The 16,208-nt window shown below is 46.7% G+C and overlaps 2 protein-coding genes across 7 annotated transcripts in view; both read right to left on the reverse strand.

Moving 5' to 3' along the window:
- LOC144014874 (nuclear pore membrane glycoprotein 210-like) overlaps nt 1-6,130 on the reverse strand; it is a 189,242-nt gene extending 183,112 nt beyond the window's left edge. For 4 of the 5 annotated variants that reach the window (XR_013282608.1, XM_077515191.1, XM_077515189.1 and 1 more), the window contains exon 1: nt 5,850-6,130. Coding sequence is in view for 4 of the 5 variants with exons in the window: in XM_077515191.1 (XP_077371317.1) it covers nt 5,850-6,001 (152 nt within the window). In the remaining variant the exon portion in view is untranslated. The remainder of the gene's footprint in view (nt 1-5,849) is intronic. The other variant, XM_077515190.1, reaches the window with a different exon arrangement.
- Nucleotides 6,131-14,289: 8,159 nt separating this feature from the next.
- LOC144013206 (uncharacterized) lies at nt 14,290-15,852 on the reverse strand. Of its 2 annotated transcripts, none has more exons than XM_077511809.1 (4): nt 15,246-15,852; nt 15,059-15,105; nt 14,931-14,972; nt 14,290-14,743 (listed from the first exon to the last, which is right to left on the reverse strand). In XM_077511809.1, the coding sequence occupies exons 1-4, from the start codon at nt 15,370-15,372 to the stop codon at nt 14,639-14,641; spliced, it is 321 nt and encodes a 106-aa protein (XP_077367935.1). In that variant the 5' UTR covers nt 15,373-15,852; the 3' UTR covers nt 14,290-14,638. The 2 variants fall into 2 exon arrangements, 1 of the variants encoding a protein (XP_077367935.1); XR_013282178.1 differs by having other exon boundaries at nt 14,739-14,854.
- Between the last annotated feature and the right edge of the window lie 356 nt (nt 15,853-16,208).

Raw genomic sequence — 16,208 nt, forward strand, 5'->3', positions numbered from 1 at the left:
TGGCCAGTATTAGGAGGAACTACCACAACGATGACAAGTTACAACCAGTATGTGGGATTCAGAGAAGCTGAGGATGAAGATGATGATGTCTATCCCGGTCTAAATTGTAGCCAGGGCCGGCCTAGGCTACAGGCGAGCTCGGCGGTCGCCTAGGGCGCCATCTTGTGGAGGGGGCGCCAAATTGCAGAAAGGAAAAAAAAAATTTTTTAAACACAAACACAAAAAGCCCCCCCTGTTTTTTTCTAACATAAAATATGTTATATAGCAAATATATTTTATTAAGTTCCTTTTTTTATTACTTCTATTTCAAATAAATGACTGTGAGTTCACGACCTGCTGTCCTGGCGCCCTGAACCTGACCCGCTGCTGCCGCTTACAATGAAAGGTAGGGGGAGGGGTCGTATATCATCTCAGAGTGTAGTGGCAGCACTTTAGAAAGATATATAGATGGTTGGCTCACTTGTATTGTTTATACATTGACATCAATGAAAAGGTCCAAGCCTTCAGGTGCTGCACTAAGAAAGCGGCGAAAGGAGGAGGAGGAAAAACGGGCCCGGGGTAGAGGGATGTATGTCGGTTAATCATCATTGTTTATAAAATAAACACGAAAATAGCGTTAGCTTCTTAGCTTGCTTGTAACTTGTTTACTGCACCATTACATCCATGCTAGTAGCTACTTTGCACACAAGAGTGGGGCAACGCTTGCTGAGTTTAAACTAAAACAGCCAGTAAGTCCAGATACCTGCAAATGAATTTGCATAAGTCATTGTTTCACATAACCACATTAATTTATTAATTTATTGAAAATAAGAATTATGTGCTGGTTTAATGTAAAAATCTATATAGTAAATGCATTTTTTTTTTAAACTAGATGCACTGAGAAAATATTTTGGCCACAACAAGCACCTGCAGAAGCTGTGGTAAACAATCCTTCAGTGTCATCTTCACCAAAGGCTACTGAATGAATGTAAGTGCATGAATGGTGCTTTTAATACAAACAGCCGTAATTTCTTACATTGTATTCTATCATAATGCAAATGGATTTGTTTTCCCTGCTTTAACACCAAAAATAATTTGAAGTGATGTATTTTGTTTAATGTACAGCTGAAGCAACAGCCAGTCAAGCACCAATCAGCAGTACTTTGAGTGACACAAAGCTCGATCTTCTAGATCCAGCTGACTATTTCAGATATATCAGCTCTTACTGCATCATGTACAGTGCTCAGTATATATGAGTATACCCCTTTGAAAAATTGAAAGATTTTGTTCAATATCTCCCCGCGACCCTTGTGAGGAATAAGCGGTCAAGAAAATGGATGGATGGATGGATGTTCAATATCTCAATAAACATAAGAACAATTTCCAAAATATTGACAAAATGTTTTCTGTAGAATATGCACTTGACTCACAACATGAAAGTAAGGTTGTAATAGGGTGCATAGATTACAAAATCTTCAATTTAATCAAATTAACTAATGCAACAAAAAAAATAAAAAATGCAACCCACAACAAAAACAACTACATCTAGTGTTTTCTATGATCTCCATGACTGTTATGGGTAGCAACATGGTAGCCTGGAATTAACAAGCCTTTTTCTCCGGGTCTACTTATTTGTGCAATATGTACTCTAATAAATTAAAAAAATAAATAAATAAAAACTCTTAGCAGAGATGCAGTCATTTCCTTCCGGGCCAAAATCCAATATGTCAACCATGGAACTTTTAACTTTTCTAGAGGAGAAAAAACTTAAAGAGAAATCTATCCCAACATGTGGGTAGCACTCAGAGTGGCTGCTACCATATCAGTGACTGTAGCATCAGCTGAGAGATGCTTTTCCAAGCTTAAACTAATAAAAAACTATTTAAGGTCTACCATGTCACAGGAACGGCTAACTGGACTGGCACTTATCAGCATCAATAAAGAAGTATCCAGGCAGCTATCCTTTGACGCACCAATTGATGCCTTTGCTGCAAGGAGGTCCCGGCGTGCACTATTTTAAGTATTTGCCGTTATGTTCCTAAGTTATTTAGTGAAGTTTTTTTGCACACTATTCACATTATCTGTGAATCACCTTATTGCCAAAGTTTTACGGTATATCGACGTTTGTATATTGATACATTTACTATTTTTTTTTATCTTACACAATTATTAATGTACATAGTGAAAACATTTTGAGGTTTTAAATACTGTCATTTTGCAAAAATTGCAATATAAAGTTGCATTGCATTGTACTTCTCTATTTTTCTTATTTTTAATTGTTTGTGGAATTTGGAATTGGTGTGCTATTAAATATATCTATAATTTTTTGTGTTTTTTTTTATGAGATTGAGGGGGGGGCTACCATGTACATTTTCGCCTAGGGTACCAAATCATGTAGGGCCGGCCCTGATTGTAGCACATCACAATCTGTATAAACAATGTGCAATATTTTTCGTGAATCCTGTTCACTTCAAGATGTGCACTTTGTTAGCGCTTTCTGCATATTTTCAGTTTTTTTCATTTCTTTTTTTGGGGCGTGAGTGCAATAACTGCACAATCACTACTGCTGAATCACTACTGTCGTGGTTGACCCGCCTCTACAACATTGCGTGGACATCGGAGACAGTGCCTCTGGATTGGCAGACCGGGGTGGTGGTCCCCCTTTTTAAGAAGGGGGACCGGAGGGTGTGTTCCAACTACAGAGGGATCACACTCCTCAGCCTCCCTGGTAAGGTCTATTCAGGGGTGCTGGAGAGGAGGGTCCGTCGGGAAGTCGACTCTCGGATTCAGGAGGAGCAGTGTGGTTTTCGTCCTGGCCGTGGAACAGTGGACCAGCTCTACACCCTCAGCAGGATCCTCGAGGGTGCGTGGGAGTTTGCTCAACCAGTCCAAATGTGTTTTGTGGATTTGGAGAAGGCGTCCGACCGTGTCCCTCGGGGAGTCCTGTGGGGGGTGCTTCGGGAGTATGGGGTACCGAACCCCCTGATACGGGCTGTTCGGTCCCTGTACAACCGTTGCCAGAGTTTGGTTCGCATCTCCGGCAGTAAGTCGGATTCGTTTCCAGTGAGGGTTGGACTCCGCCAAGGTTGCCCTTTGTCACCGATTCTGTTCACAACATTTATGGACAGGATTTCTAGGCGCAGCCGAGGCGTTGAGGGGGTCCGGTTTGGTGGACTCAGCATTGCATCTCTGCTTTTTGCAGATGATGTGGTGCTGTTGGCTTCATCAAGCCGTGATCTCCAACTCTCACTGGAGAGGTTCGCAGCCGAGTGTGAAGCGGTTGGGATGAGGATCAGCACCTCCAAATCCGAGACCATGGTCCTCAGTCGGAAAAGGGTCGCGTGTCCTCTCCGGGTCGGGGATGAGATCCTGCCCCAAGTGGAGGAGTTTAAGGATCTTGTGGTCTTGTTCACGAGTGAGGGCAGGATGGAGCGGGAGATCGACAGGCGGATCGGTGCAGCGTCTGCAGTAATGCGGACTCTGTATCGGTCCGTCGTGGTGAAGAAAGAGCTGAGCCAAAAGGCAAAGCTCTCAATTTACCGGTCGATCTACGTTCCGACCCTCACCTATGAACGAAAGAACGAGATCCCAGATACAAGCGGCCGAAATGAGTTTCCTCCGCAGGGTGTCCGGGCTCTCCCTTAGAGATAGGGTGAGAAGCTTGGTCATCCGGGAGGGACTCAGAGTCGAGCCGCTGCTCCTCCGAGTTGAGAGGAGCCACCTGAGGTGGCTCGGGCATCTGGTTCGGATGCCTCCTGTACGCCTCCCTGGAGAGGTGTTCCGGGCATGTCCCACCGGCGGGAGGCCCCGGGGACGACCCAGGACACGCTGGAGAGACTATGTCTCTCGGCTGGCCTGGGAACGCCTTGGGATCCTGCCGGAGGAGCTGGTTGAAGTGGCAATTTTAATAATATGCAGAATTTCACGTTACTTCATGTTTAAGCTTAGATAGCTCTTAATGTGAAAAGAAAAATTCACTGAGCTGTCACCGTCTTATAAATGCAACTATAACATCCATCCATCCATCCATTTTCTTGACCGCTTATTCCTCATAAGGGTCGCGGGTGGTGCTGGTGCCTGTCCCAGCTGGCTTTGGGCAGTAGGCAGGGTACACCCTGAACTGGTTGCCAGCCAATCGTAGGGCACACAGAGACCAACAACCATCCACACTCACAAGCACACCTAGGGACAATTCGGAGCGCCCAATTAACCTGCCATGCATGTCTTTGGAATGTGGGAGGAGACCGGAGTACCCGGAGAAGACCCACGCGGGCACGGGGAGAACATGCAAACTCCACCTTGGACCCAAACCGGAGTCCTCAGAACTGGGAGGCGGACGTGCTAACCACTCAAACACCGTGCCGCCAGGACAGCTTGTGAAGTTATGAATTGTATATATTTTGATTGTGGCCGACTGATTAGTCCGACATTACATTTTTTTTTTTTTTTTTAAACTTTACAAAATCATCTCACGTGCCGGATTAAACCCCTTTGCGGGCCTAATCTGGATTAAACCCCTTTGCGGGCCTTATGTTTGACATCCCTGCTCTAGGGTAAACTGACAACCGGGAATGCTTTATTATGTAAGAATTTTTAAATACAAAATTTGAAGCCCCGTCTGTGGGGGCCTTCCTGTTAGTTTAACACATAGCAACAAAATACTTTTCTGTAGGTCGTGAGCTGTTACATACGTGTCTACATTTTCATAGCGCTAGGTGTGACGTACAACCAGTAATGCTTTATAAAGTAAGAATTTTGAAACTCCAACTTTGATGCCCTGCCCCAGTCATATATTATGTCGAAAACTGAATTCCCCCCCCCCCCCCCCCTATGTTGTCCCAGGTATTGAGATGATGTAGCTCAATTTTGATTTCAATCGGATTAGGACAAGGGGACAAAAGTATGACCCCTGTAAATGTGCAAAAATTGGCTAAAACTGGACATTCAGATACTCATAGCTCACTTCCTGTTCATTATAGAGTACGGCTAACAAAGCCCTTTTTGTTCATCTCAGGGTGCTACACGTGCCAACCAATTTTTGTAGACCCCCTTTTTTTTTTTGGTAGTCTTGTATCCTGACTACCAGGAAAAAAAAATATTGTCCAATCATGTTTATTTTGATATTCCCCAATCTTTATGAAGTAAACTGGAATACTGCGAAACAAATTTTTTGGGAAAAAAAAACGTTTTTATTTTTAAGCTATGATGTGTCCACTACAGAGGACATGTTTTAAAAGTTAAATGCTAGGCTCAAATACAGTTAAAATAATTCAAACAATACTTTAATGTGTTCTTAAGAGTCTTATAGAAAACATGCTAACAACATTTATAGCCTAAATTTGTTCAATAAAAAGTGTTATACACTTTTCCTCTTCCCTAAAAAGTGCTTGCACTGAGGGAAGCCATTTTCTTTCATGATGCAAACAAATAGCAGAGCCCCACCCCTACACATTTGGTATCATTGGAAAGCTTTGAATGGCCTATAGAGCACAAAAGGAGTTAATTCAATCGTATGAACTGGGTGGGAGATATTCAAGTTTAAAAAGGTCCACTACGGAGGACAAATTTGAATTGCTAGTAGTCAGGAAGGACATGGCAACTTTAAAATATCAAATTTTTCACCAGACCAGATGTGTGTGTAGAGTTTGGTTAGTTCACGTTTAGTGTCTTAAAAAAAACATGATTGTTTGCGGTGAAGAATAAATTCCTACAGAAACAATAGGCCCTCGCTGGAGCCCTAATTTGTAAAATAACAGTTAAGTCGCCTTGCTGCTGTACGCCATGAGGCAGTCACGTGATCACGTGACGACCGTGCAAAAAAGTCTTTGTGACACTCCGGCGAGCATGTCCACCTTTTTCTGTCTACTCACCATTTGTAGCAACCACCCTCAGTAGTTTCCATTGTGAAGTTAATTTGTGTACCTCTGGCAAGTGGCAGCAACACTTTAGGCTTATTAAATTTGGCGTAGCCAGTGTTTTGAAAAACACCAGTTAATGACAGTAAAACAAACACGAAACGCATTTCGTTCAACCGCAAAAAATATCTATCGTCATTAGCAACAATAGACCTAGTGATGGGATGTAGTCTGCCGAGGCTTGGGAGCGTGTGTCGTCGAGTAATCCAGGAAGAAATTTATGAAGTGCGCATCAAGGCGTGATTCATTCGGACAAATGACGTTACAGATGACTGCTTCACAGGACGTTTGACACTTCAAAGAGTTTTTTTTTTTTTTTTTATAGCGCAATGCTTCTCCGCAAAGGTTTGCCTCTCAGTGGGTGTTTTGAGCATCGCACATTTAGCCGGAACATGTTTTTTGTTTGTTTTTTTGGTCATGGAAGGGTCTCTTTCGTCTCGGGATATAATCGGACATGTATGTGATGCGTCTGCACTGTGGACGCTCAACCGCACGCATCCGATCCATATGTCATCAAAAGCCTGATATGAGTTCTGCGCGGGTGGGCGGGGAAGTGTTTGGAAGGGAGACTACACGTCTGTGAATATAAAAAGCTGTTTTCGGTAACTTTTTTGTTTTAATTTAATCGTGAAGCATAAAGTTGACATTTGTGGTGATCGAAATTCTGCCCTGCAGACGTGCACACGACGTCAATGAAATGAGGTGATCGAAGATTGTCCCCTAATTTCCCCAAAATATTTCGACCTCTTCCAACCTCGCTACTCTGGCGATCGGGGGATGAGTCCGATGGATTTCTGTTTCTGTTTGTAAAAACTCCATTCAAAACTGACGCTGGAGGAAGCTGAGGACAGCAGCCAACCAGGAATGAGCGTGAAAACAGTCCACCAATCGGGAGCGGGCGCTGGCACAGCTAAATCTGCATAATTTCTGCAGACAAGACACATGAATCGTCCGCGAAACGAGCCCACCAGTCCACCAATCAGCAGCGCGCGTTGGTACAGCTAGATTTGCATATGCCACTGATAAAAGTCACTCGGCGGCTTGGCTGGAAGCAACTGTGGTAAACTGAGGTAAAGCTAGCCACCTTTTCTTTTTACGCGGTCAAGCCAGCCGCACTTCATTTTTTCTGTTCGCCCTTTTGTAGGATTTACGGTAGTGTGCTCGAAGAGACACTGGCACGGAGAACGACATCCTGTATGGAGTTAAATTAGGGGCAAACGTTTTGTACTTGAAAAAATAAAACTCGAAACTGAAAATTGTTGTGTTGATCTTTAATTTCACAAAATATAAAAAGGTATTCAAAATAAAAATAAGCATGTGAAAAGTTTTTTCGGGTCAAAATTAATTTTGATTCACTTCGGTCCTGCCTTTGAATAAATTATTTATTTTCATTTTTTGCTTCCATATATATTTTGACATTTGAGGTCTTATTTTTTTCAGTTGCATGTTTTTTTCTTTTCAGATTCAGATCTTATTTTTTTGGGTTTCAACACATTTTTTCAGTTTCAAAACTTTTTTTTTCACTTTCAAATCGTTTTTCACTTTCAGATCTTTTTTTTTTTTTTTTTTTTTTTTCAGTTTCAAGTCTTTTTTTTCAGTTTCAGACTTTTGGCCCGAATGTTACGTGGGGGCGTGGCGTCAACTGAGCGGGGCGTGGAATCATGAGTGACAGCTGCACAAAAGCGCTTTGGAAACACCCCCCAGTGACAGTGCCTTCAGGGAACGTAGGAATTAAGAGAACTCTTAACTCAACATATATATTGTAATGTCTTGTAATGTCTGTTCATTGTTGTGCGTATTTGAGGGCGGGGCCAACTAAGTAGGATGTGACGTGAGAGAGACCGGAGGGGGGAGTTGAGGAAATTGGGGCTCAGTTCGAGAGTCTGTGTGGGGAGTGTGTGAGCGTGAGTTGCGGCTAACAGTAACTCGTGTTGATTCCGTTTGTTACCGCTGTTGTTGTTGGATTAAAAGCGATCAGATTGGATCAGTGGCTGCGTGCATCATTCATCACACGTAGGGGCATTACATTGGTGTCAGAAGTTTTGGATTCGCCATCGTTCTCCTGATTGAGTGAGAGGATGTTCGGCGACCCACTCGGCACTCGGCGGAAGATAAAGGAGGAAGCCGTGGAGTGCGTGATTGACATGCCCGCATCAAGTTGTACCGAGAGCAGTCGCCATAAAGCTGTTACTTCGCGCCGAAGCGAGCGTGAACCCGCCAAAATCGGTCTGTGTGATGACGAGCCCGCCAAAATCGGACTACGGGACGATGTCCCGCGAGATGTCGCGGCGGGCCGGCTGGACGTAAACATTCATGGCGGCGCCCAGGAGCTCGCGTGGCCTGCCATCAAAGCACTCAAGTTCTCCGGGAAGGGGAGTTGGGAGGCATATAGGGCTCAATTCGAATTGGTGGCTGATGCAGCGGGATGGTCAGAGGGCGAAAGCTGTGCAGTTGGCGCTATCGCTCACGGAGGACGCTACATCCTGTTTGCTGCTGCTGAACCGCGAGGAGAGACTTGATTATGACGCATTGGTGGGAGCAGTACAAAGGCGGTTCGGAGAGTTTAACTTGCGTGACTCGCTGCGCTGTGAATTTAAGCAGCGTGAAAGACAGCCAGGTGAGCCGCTACGTTACCTCGCACATGAGATAGAGAGCCTGGGTCGGCGCGCATATGCTGGAATGCCCAATGCGGTCCAAAACGAACTGATACGGGACCAGTTTATTCAAGCTCTCAGACCAGATGAGCTGCGCATGCACGTGCAGCTCGCTCACCCACCAGCCCTGGGAGAGGCGCTTGATCTCGCCACGGAGAGGGAGATTGCAGCCAAGGGGGCACTCCAGACATTGGCTTGCCCCGTTTCGGCGACGTCGGTGACGGAGAGAGAGGAGCGCAGACCTGCATGGGTGGATGAGCTAGTGTGTGCAATAAAGACCCGCCCAGCACAACAGGAGGAAGGGAGTGATCGAAAAATGCGCCCAGCTGTCTGCTGGGGATGTGGGCAACCAGGTCATCTGCTTCGCCGCTGCCCAAAGATGACGGAGCAGCAGGGAAACGAAAAAGGGTCCGTGTAGACCGGACTACGCGGACCCCTCCAGTTGTTTACCGGGAATTGCAACCTGCATGCGGAGAAGATGTGTGCAGGGACACACACGTCCAGGACGAGACTGTTGTAATGGTGGGCTGGACGGATGTGGGGGACCCCAGTCTTGTTCACTTGCAGATTGGGGACGTTTCCTGCACTGCCCTGGTGGACACTGGCTCTTCAGCCACGATTGTGAGGCCTGACGTTGTTCCAGTGGGAACCGTCTTGAGACCAACCCTCACAGAACTGAGGACCGTGACCGGTGAAACATCCCGGATGAGAGGAAGAGGGACATTTGTGTTTGTCCTTGGAGATCTGTCAACAACTCACTCAGCCTGGGTGGCTGACATTTGTGACTCTTGTATACTAGGTCGGGACTTTTTGAAAGCTGCAAATATTGTGGTGGACTTGGGAGCTGGGGTGCTCATCCTGCTGAGTGGTCAGCATGTGAAGCTGATTACAGCCTCTCAGCAGGGTGCTGAGGGGGTGACCATTAAAACCGCAAATCCAGAAGTGACGAGTCCGCCGGTGTGGGCGCCACACTCAACCCCACTACAACCGACGGTAGATTGGGTATAGTTCGCTCGCCCTGAGATGGACAGACCACTGGGGGGAGTGATGGCATCAAGCCCAACCATGTCAGTTGCAGTAACCCCAGGCCGGCCAGCAGAGAGCCGGATGGGGGCGATTCGGTCCATCTGGGAGAAGAACTGTGATGGCCTGGATGTCGTACAGCAGGAACAGCTGTGGCAGGTGCTGTGGGACTTTGAAAGCATTTTTGCCCTCACTGAGAATGAAGTGGGTCTCACCCACCTGGTGGAGCATCACATTGACACTGGAAATGCGCGGCCAGTCAAGGTACGCCCCCGACGCCTACCTTTGGTCCAGCAGGAGGCCGCTGACCAGGAGGTCCGTGCGATGCTAGAGGCAGGGATCATAGAGCCATCCAACAGTCCCTGGGCATCTGCCGTGGTCATGGTACCCAGAAAAAAAAGCTCCAGGCCCCGGTTCTGTGTGGATTACAGGCCGCTCAATAAGGTGACCAAGAAGGACTGCTACCCGCTTCCGCGGATCGACGACACATTGGACCTGGTGTCCGGGTCTGCGTGGTTCTCCTCGCTTGACCTGCGCAGTGGTTACTGGCAGGTCCCCCTCACGGCTGAGTCGAGACCTAAGACGGCGTTCTGCACAGCCAGAGGACACTGGCAGTTTAAGGTCATGAGTTTTGGGCTGTGCAATGCACCAGGGACATTTGAACGACTGATGGACACAGTGCTGGCCGGTATTCCAAGACAAAGTTGTTTGGTGTACTTGGACGACGTCCTTGTCCACAGTGGGTCTTTCCCGGCCGCGCTAGAGTCTCTGAAGCTGGTGCTGGGGAGAATTGCAGTGGCTGGACTGAAACTGCAACCAGAAAAGTGCCACTTCATGCAGCGGGAGGTGGAGTTCCTGGGCCACCGAGTGAATGGTGAAGGCATCAGCACACTGGAAGAGAAGATCAGCGCCATCAAAGACTGGCCGGTCCCGAGGGACCAGAAGGACCTGAAGAGCTTCCTCGGGCTGGCCTCGTACTACAGGAGGTTCGTGAAGGGATTTTCTTGCATTGGAGCACCCCTGTTCCGCCTCCTTCAAGCTAACCAATCCTTCACGTGGACGCCAGCCTGTGAGGGGGCGTTCTCCAGTCTAAAGAGGGCCCTCATGGACGCTCCTGTTCTCACCCCGCCGGACCCAGCATTGTCTTTTGTGTTGGACACGGACGCTAGCAACGCCGGCATGGGGGTGGTGCTTTCGCAGGTGGGTCCGGAGGGTGAGCGAGTGGTGGCCTACTTTAGCCGTATTTTCAACAAGAGTGAACGGTGCTACTGCGTCACAAGACGTGAACTGCTGGCAGTTGTCTTGGCCACACGCCATTTCAAATATTACCTGTGTGGCGTGCCCTTCACCATCCGGACAGACCACGCTGCACTGCAGTGGTTGATGTCATTCAAAGAACCAGAAGGCCAAGTTGCACGGTGGCTGGAGGAGCTGCAGGCATTCCATTTCACTGTGGTGCATCGAGTTGGGGCTCAACACACCAATGCTGATGCTCTTTCTCGGCGTCCATGTGCTTTGGATGGCTGCAGCTATTGTGACCGGCGGGATGCCAGAGTTGGAGCTGCGGGGAGAGGAGGCTGCGGGGAGACCTTCATGCTGCACTCTAGAAGCCGTGGATGTCTCAGAGTGGGCTGCCAAGCAGGAAGATGACCACGATCTCAAACAGGTGCGACAGTGGGTCCAGAGTGGCAAGAGGCCACCCTGGGAAGCCGTGATGGGACTTTCCGTTGGCACCAAGGGCCTTTGGAGCAAGTTTGCTGTCTTACGCATAAAAGACGGCGTGTTGCAGCGTGCATGGAAAGAACCAGCCACCGGAGAAGAGAGATGGCAGGTGGTGGTGCCCGGAACTCTCAGAGAGGCGGTGTTGAGAGCATGTCACGGGGGCACTGGCTCGGGACACTTCGGCAGCGCAAAAACCCTCCGACGGCTCCGCCAGGGGTTCTATTGGGGCCAACATCGACGTGATATGGAGGATTTCTGTCGGCGGTGCGATGAGTGTGCAGTTTACAAGGGGCCCCAAGACCAGTCGCACGCACCACTTCAACAACAAGCGGTTGGTGCACCCATGGAAAGGGTTGCTGTGGACATTATGGGTCCTTTTCCTCTGACGGACAGAGGGAACCGGTATGTGCTCTGTGCGATGGACTACTTCACAAAGTGGCCAGAGGCATACGCACTGCCTGACCAGGAGGCGGAGACAGTAGCTGATGCGCTACTGGAAGGCATGTTCAGCAGGTTCGGGACTGCAGATATTCTCCACAGTGACCAGGGCCGGAATTTTGAGTCTAAAGTTTTTGCAGCTCTTTGTGAACGTTTGGACATGCAGAAGACACGCACCACCCCCTTGCATCCGCAGAGTGATGGTTTGGTGGAACGATTCAACCGCACCATGCAGCAGCAGCTCGCTATCCTGACCTCCAAACACCAGCGTGATTGGGACCAGCACATCCCGCTGGTGCTAATGGCTTATCGGTCAGCCGTGCAGAGCTCCACCAGCTGCACACCTGCTCTGCTGATGCTGGGACGCGAGATCCGGACTCCAGCGGAGTTGGCGTTCGGGAGACCACCAGGCAGTGCAGAGGACCGGCCCGGGCTGGAGTACGCCCGGAAACTGCAGGATCGGATGGAGGCAGCACATGCATTCGCCTGTGACCAGCTGGAAAAGGCCGGCGTGCGACAAAAGAGGAACTATGATGTGCAGAGTAAAGGGCGGAACTTTCAGATCGGTGAACTGGTTTGGGTGTACACACCCAAAAGAAATAAGTTTGACAGTCATTGGGACGGACCCTGTAGGGTTCTCGAGCAGGTGGGGGAGGTGGTGTATCGGGTGACAGTTCCCCCTAGGGGCAGGCAGGTTGCCCTGCATCGGGGACAGGCTGGCTCCGTACCGGGGCATTGGTGTTCCTGCTTTTGAGGCGGCCCCGCTTCGCCCAACGTTTCGGGACAGGCTGGAGATCCACGTTCCACAGTCGTCCCCGAGAATGTTCAGCCGTCTGGAGATGGGCCCGGTTCAGGCCAGGGCCGACCCCGGAGACGGAGCCGCGGCGATTGGAAGATTTTTTTGTTTACCCCTCGGGACGAGGGGCTTCATAAAGGGGAAGGCAGTGTAATGTCTTGTAATGTCTGTTCATTGTTGTGCGTATTTGAGGGCGGGGCCAACTAAGTAGGATGTGACGTGAGAGAGACCGGAGGGGGGAGTTGAGGAAGTTGGGGCTCAGTTCGAGAGTCTGTGTGGGGAGTGTGTGAGCGTGAGTTGCGGCTAACAGTAACTCGTGTTGATTCCGTTTGTTACCGCTGTTGTTGTTGGATTAAAAGCGATCAGATTGGATCAGTGGCTGCGTGCATCATTCATCACACGTAGGGGCATTACAATATATACCCCATATTCGTGTGATTGGCAGCATATGAATTAATGCCAGTGACAAAATTCCACTTCAAGTCTGTTTTAGACAGTATTGAGCACCAATTACGGTCTAGCAGCAATTTTTAGGTGTATGAGGGAGCCCAAGACCTACAAAAAAGTCTCTTGGACCCATATGCTAAAATGAACAGGAAGTGAGCTACGAATTTTTGAATGTCCCATTTTTTACGATTTTAGCACATTTACAGGGGGCATACTTTTGCCCACTTCTCCTACACGTTTCATCCGACTGACTTCAGACTTGACCTGGACCATGTCAAGACCTGAGCCAACGACGGGCGGAAAAATCTTAACTTTTCGGAATACTATATGATGAGGGCGGGGCATCAAATTTTGTATTTCGCAATGAAAAAGGATATGCTTAATAACTCCCCGGTAAGTGCTCAAAAAAATCCCAAACTTGACATGTATGTAAAGAGTCAAGGCCTGAAGGTATCTCTATGACAAAATTCAGTTATATATGCAGCGGCACCTAGCCCTTGAGGCGTGAAAAAAAAATACCCCACTTACGGTATTTTTACAAAAATTGTAAACACGTTTCGCAATGAAAAAGGATATGCTTAATAACTCCCCGGTGCATGCTCCAAAAAATCCCAAACTTGACATGTATGCTTATATTCAAGGCCTGAAGGTATCTCTATGACAACATTCAGTTATAAATACAGCGCCACCTAGCCCTTGAGGCTTATATAAAAAAACAAAATACCCCACATACGGTATTTTGTACAAAAAATGTAAGCTCATTCTAAGTGTGATAACTAAGTTATTTATGAATATTCTTTTAGTTTCCACCACTCAAAATGTTCACTGGCATCAGACTTATCCAAACATGTATATATTTTTAATTATTTTTGATAGCCTCTATGGACATTAAAAGCAATATCGTGAATGAAGGATATGCTTAACTCTTTGACTGCCAGCCATTTTCGTAAAAGGTAACCCCATACTGCCAGCTGATTTACAGAATTTTACCGATCTTTCAAGCTCCACAGAAAATGTTGTGTTAGGACTATGGAAACGCGGATACTACCAAATGAAAGATTGAAGTCTCATCTTTCATCTAAAAAAAAAGTTTGTTTCTACCTTATTCAGATCTTCAGTAATCAACAATAGAAAACAGCTTCGTTTCACCCAAATCCTCTATTTTCTTCCAAAATACGGAGAAATCAAGCTTTTTGTGAAACGATGTTATTTCATGCACTCTAGTGAATTTGGCACTTTTTTTTTTTGCATGAGGGATTCTACAAACACCTAAACTTCTATAAAACACTAACCCAACAATAAAAAAGTGTTTTTTGATTGCAAAATAACAGTTTATTTACATGCAACAGTAGCAATCCGAACAAACAATTTGGAAAACTCTTTGCAAACTATTTACACGTGCGCAACTGCGCATGTGTGGTGTGTGTGTACGTGTTACCATTTACAATTGTGTGGATGTTTCAACGACACAATTTTGCTTTTTGTGTGATATATTGTGGAGTAATCCCGTGCGTGCTAGGGGGATGCAGCAGGATTTGCATCACAGTTTTTGTCAGTCTGCTTCTGCATGGACTGATTTGCGTAGAGGTTGGTATGATGAACGATGTGCTGGAGAAGTTCATCCGTGATGAAGAGCTCCAGGATGTCAGCTGGCAGGTGGGAATTCAGCTCTGCTGCAGCATCCCTTGGTCCTGGTTTTGCAGCAAAGGGGAAGATGGTTGGCTGCCAGCCGAATTCATCAACTTCAAGCCAGCCAGAATCTTTGGGATCTGCAAATATACATTTCAATATCATATATTATTTTAGAGCACTGTGATGCAATGTGTGTGTGTGTGTGCATGTTTATCTTTTTTTCTTGGATGTATTGGTTGATGCACATTCTGTAAATTATAGAAGACGTTTACCATCAAATATTTTATTAGTGCTGTGGAGAATCTTTTTTTTTTTTCTTTTTACCTTTGTTCTGCTCAATGTGAGAAGGGTCACTTTGGGTAGGAGCTGAAAGAAACATATACAATTACAATACTATCGAAAGACTTTCCTTTTATTGTTGCGGTGTATTGAAAACGTTTTTTTTTTTTTACCTTTCTTTGTCGTAGAACCAGCGGTCGGACGTTGCTGTGAGCACGATCTATAAAATATACATTCACGTTTGTATAGGTAATAGATGTTTTAGTGTATATCAGCACATTTACACACGCTGCTAGCAGATCGCCCGAGAAAGTTAGGAAAGTAATCTTACTAGCAATCTCTTAGCATGTTAGCGCTTACCTTCACGTTCTTTGGAAGACTGTCCAAGACTGTCTTGCATTGGACCCATAGTAGTCGTCATCGTCCGATGAAACGTCATCTGTGCAGACGTGCTCGGTTGTGCACCACTTTTCTCCGGTGTTAGCATCGCTAGCCGGTGGGGCCTTAGGACGTTATTAGCATCGCTAGCCGGTGGGGCCTTAGGACGTGGTCGAAACGGCCGCGTCACCGCTTCAACTATGACTTAACCCCGTCATCACTGTGCTCTTGAGCACTGGTCGATGCTTTTGAGCTTTGAAAATAAGGATCAAGCGTGAGCTGATTGCCATCTGTAGCCTTTTTGACTCCCTTAGCCAAGTTAGCCATTCTCTCCCCCTCAACACTCTAGCTCAGCCTCTCTTCTTCTACTGTTGTCTCCTACCCGATCTTGTCCAAAATACTCATCACAGCCATCTAGTGGCCAGGAATACTCATTATAGTAACCCGATCGGCTTGATACTTGGAGCACAGCTGCCCAAGGCTTTCCTCCACCCGTTTCCATAAAAAAACATAGTAGACGTCAATTAACGTCTATGGCGGCCAATCCTAGGATTATACTGAACGTCTTTAAACGTTTATGGCGGTCAAAGAGTTAATAACTCCATGGTACATGCTCCCAAAAAAATCCCACACTTGACATGTATGCTTATAATCAAGGCCTGAAGGTCTGAAGGTATCTCTATGACAACATTCAGTTATAAATACAGCGCCACCTAGCCCTTGAGGCATAAAAAAAAATATATATACCCTACATACGGTATTTTGTACAAAAAATGTAAACTCATTCAAATGTGATAACTAAGTCATTTATGAATATTCTTTTAGTTTCCACCGCTCAAATTGTTCACTGGTTTCAGACCGATCCAAACGTATGTACGTTTCCATTTTGTTTTATTCATTTTTGATTGCCCCTTTGGACAATAAAAGCAACATTGTGCAATGAGT

Source organism: Festucalex cinctus, chromosome 2 (assembly GCF_051991245.1).
Source record: "Festucalex cinctus isolate MCC-2025b chromosome 2, RoL_Fcin_1.0, whole genome shotgun sequence".
In the NCBI taxonomy this organism is placed as follows: domain Eukaryota; kingdom Metazoa; phylum Chordata; class Actinopteri; order Syngnathiformes; family Syngnathidae; genus Festucalex; species Festucalex cinctus.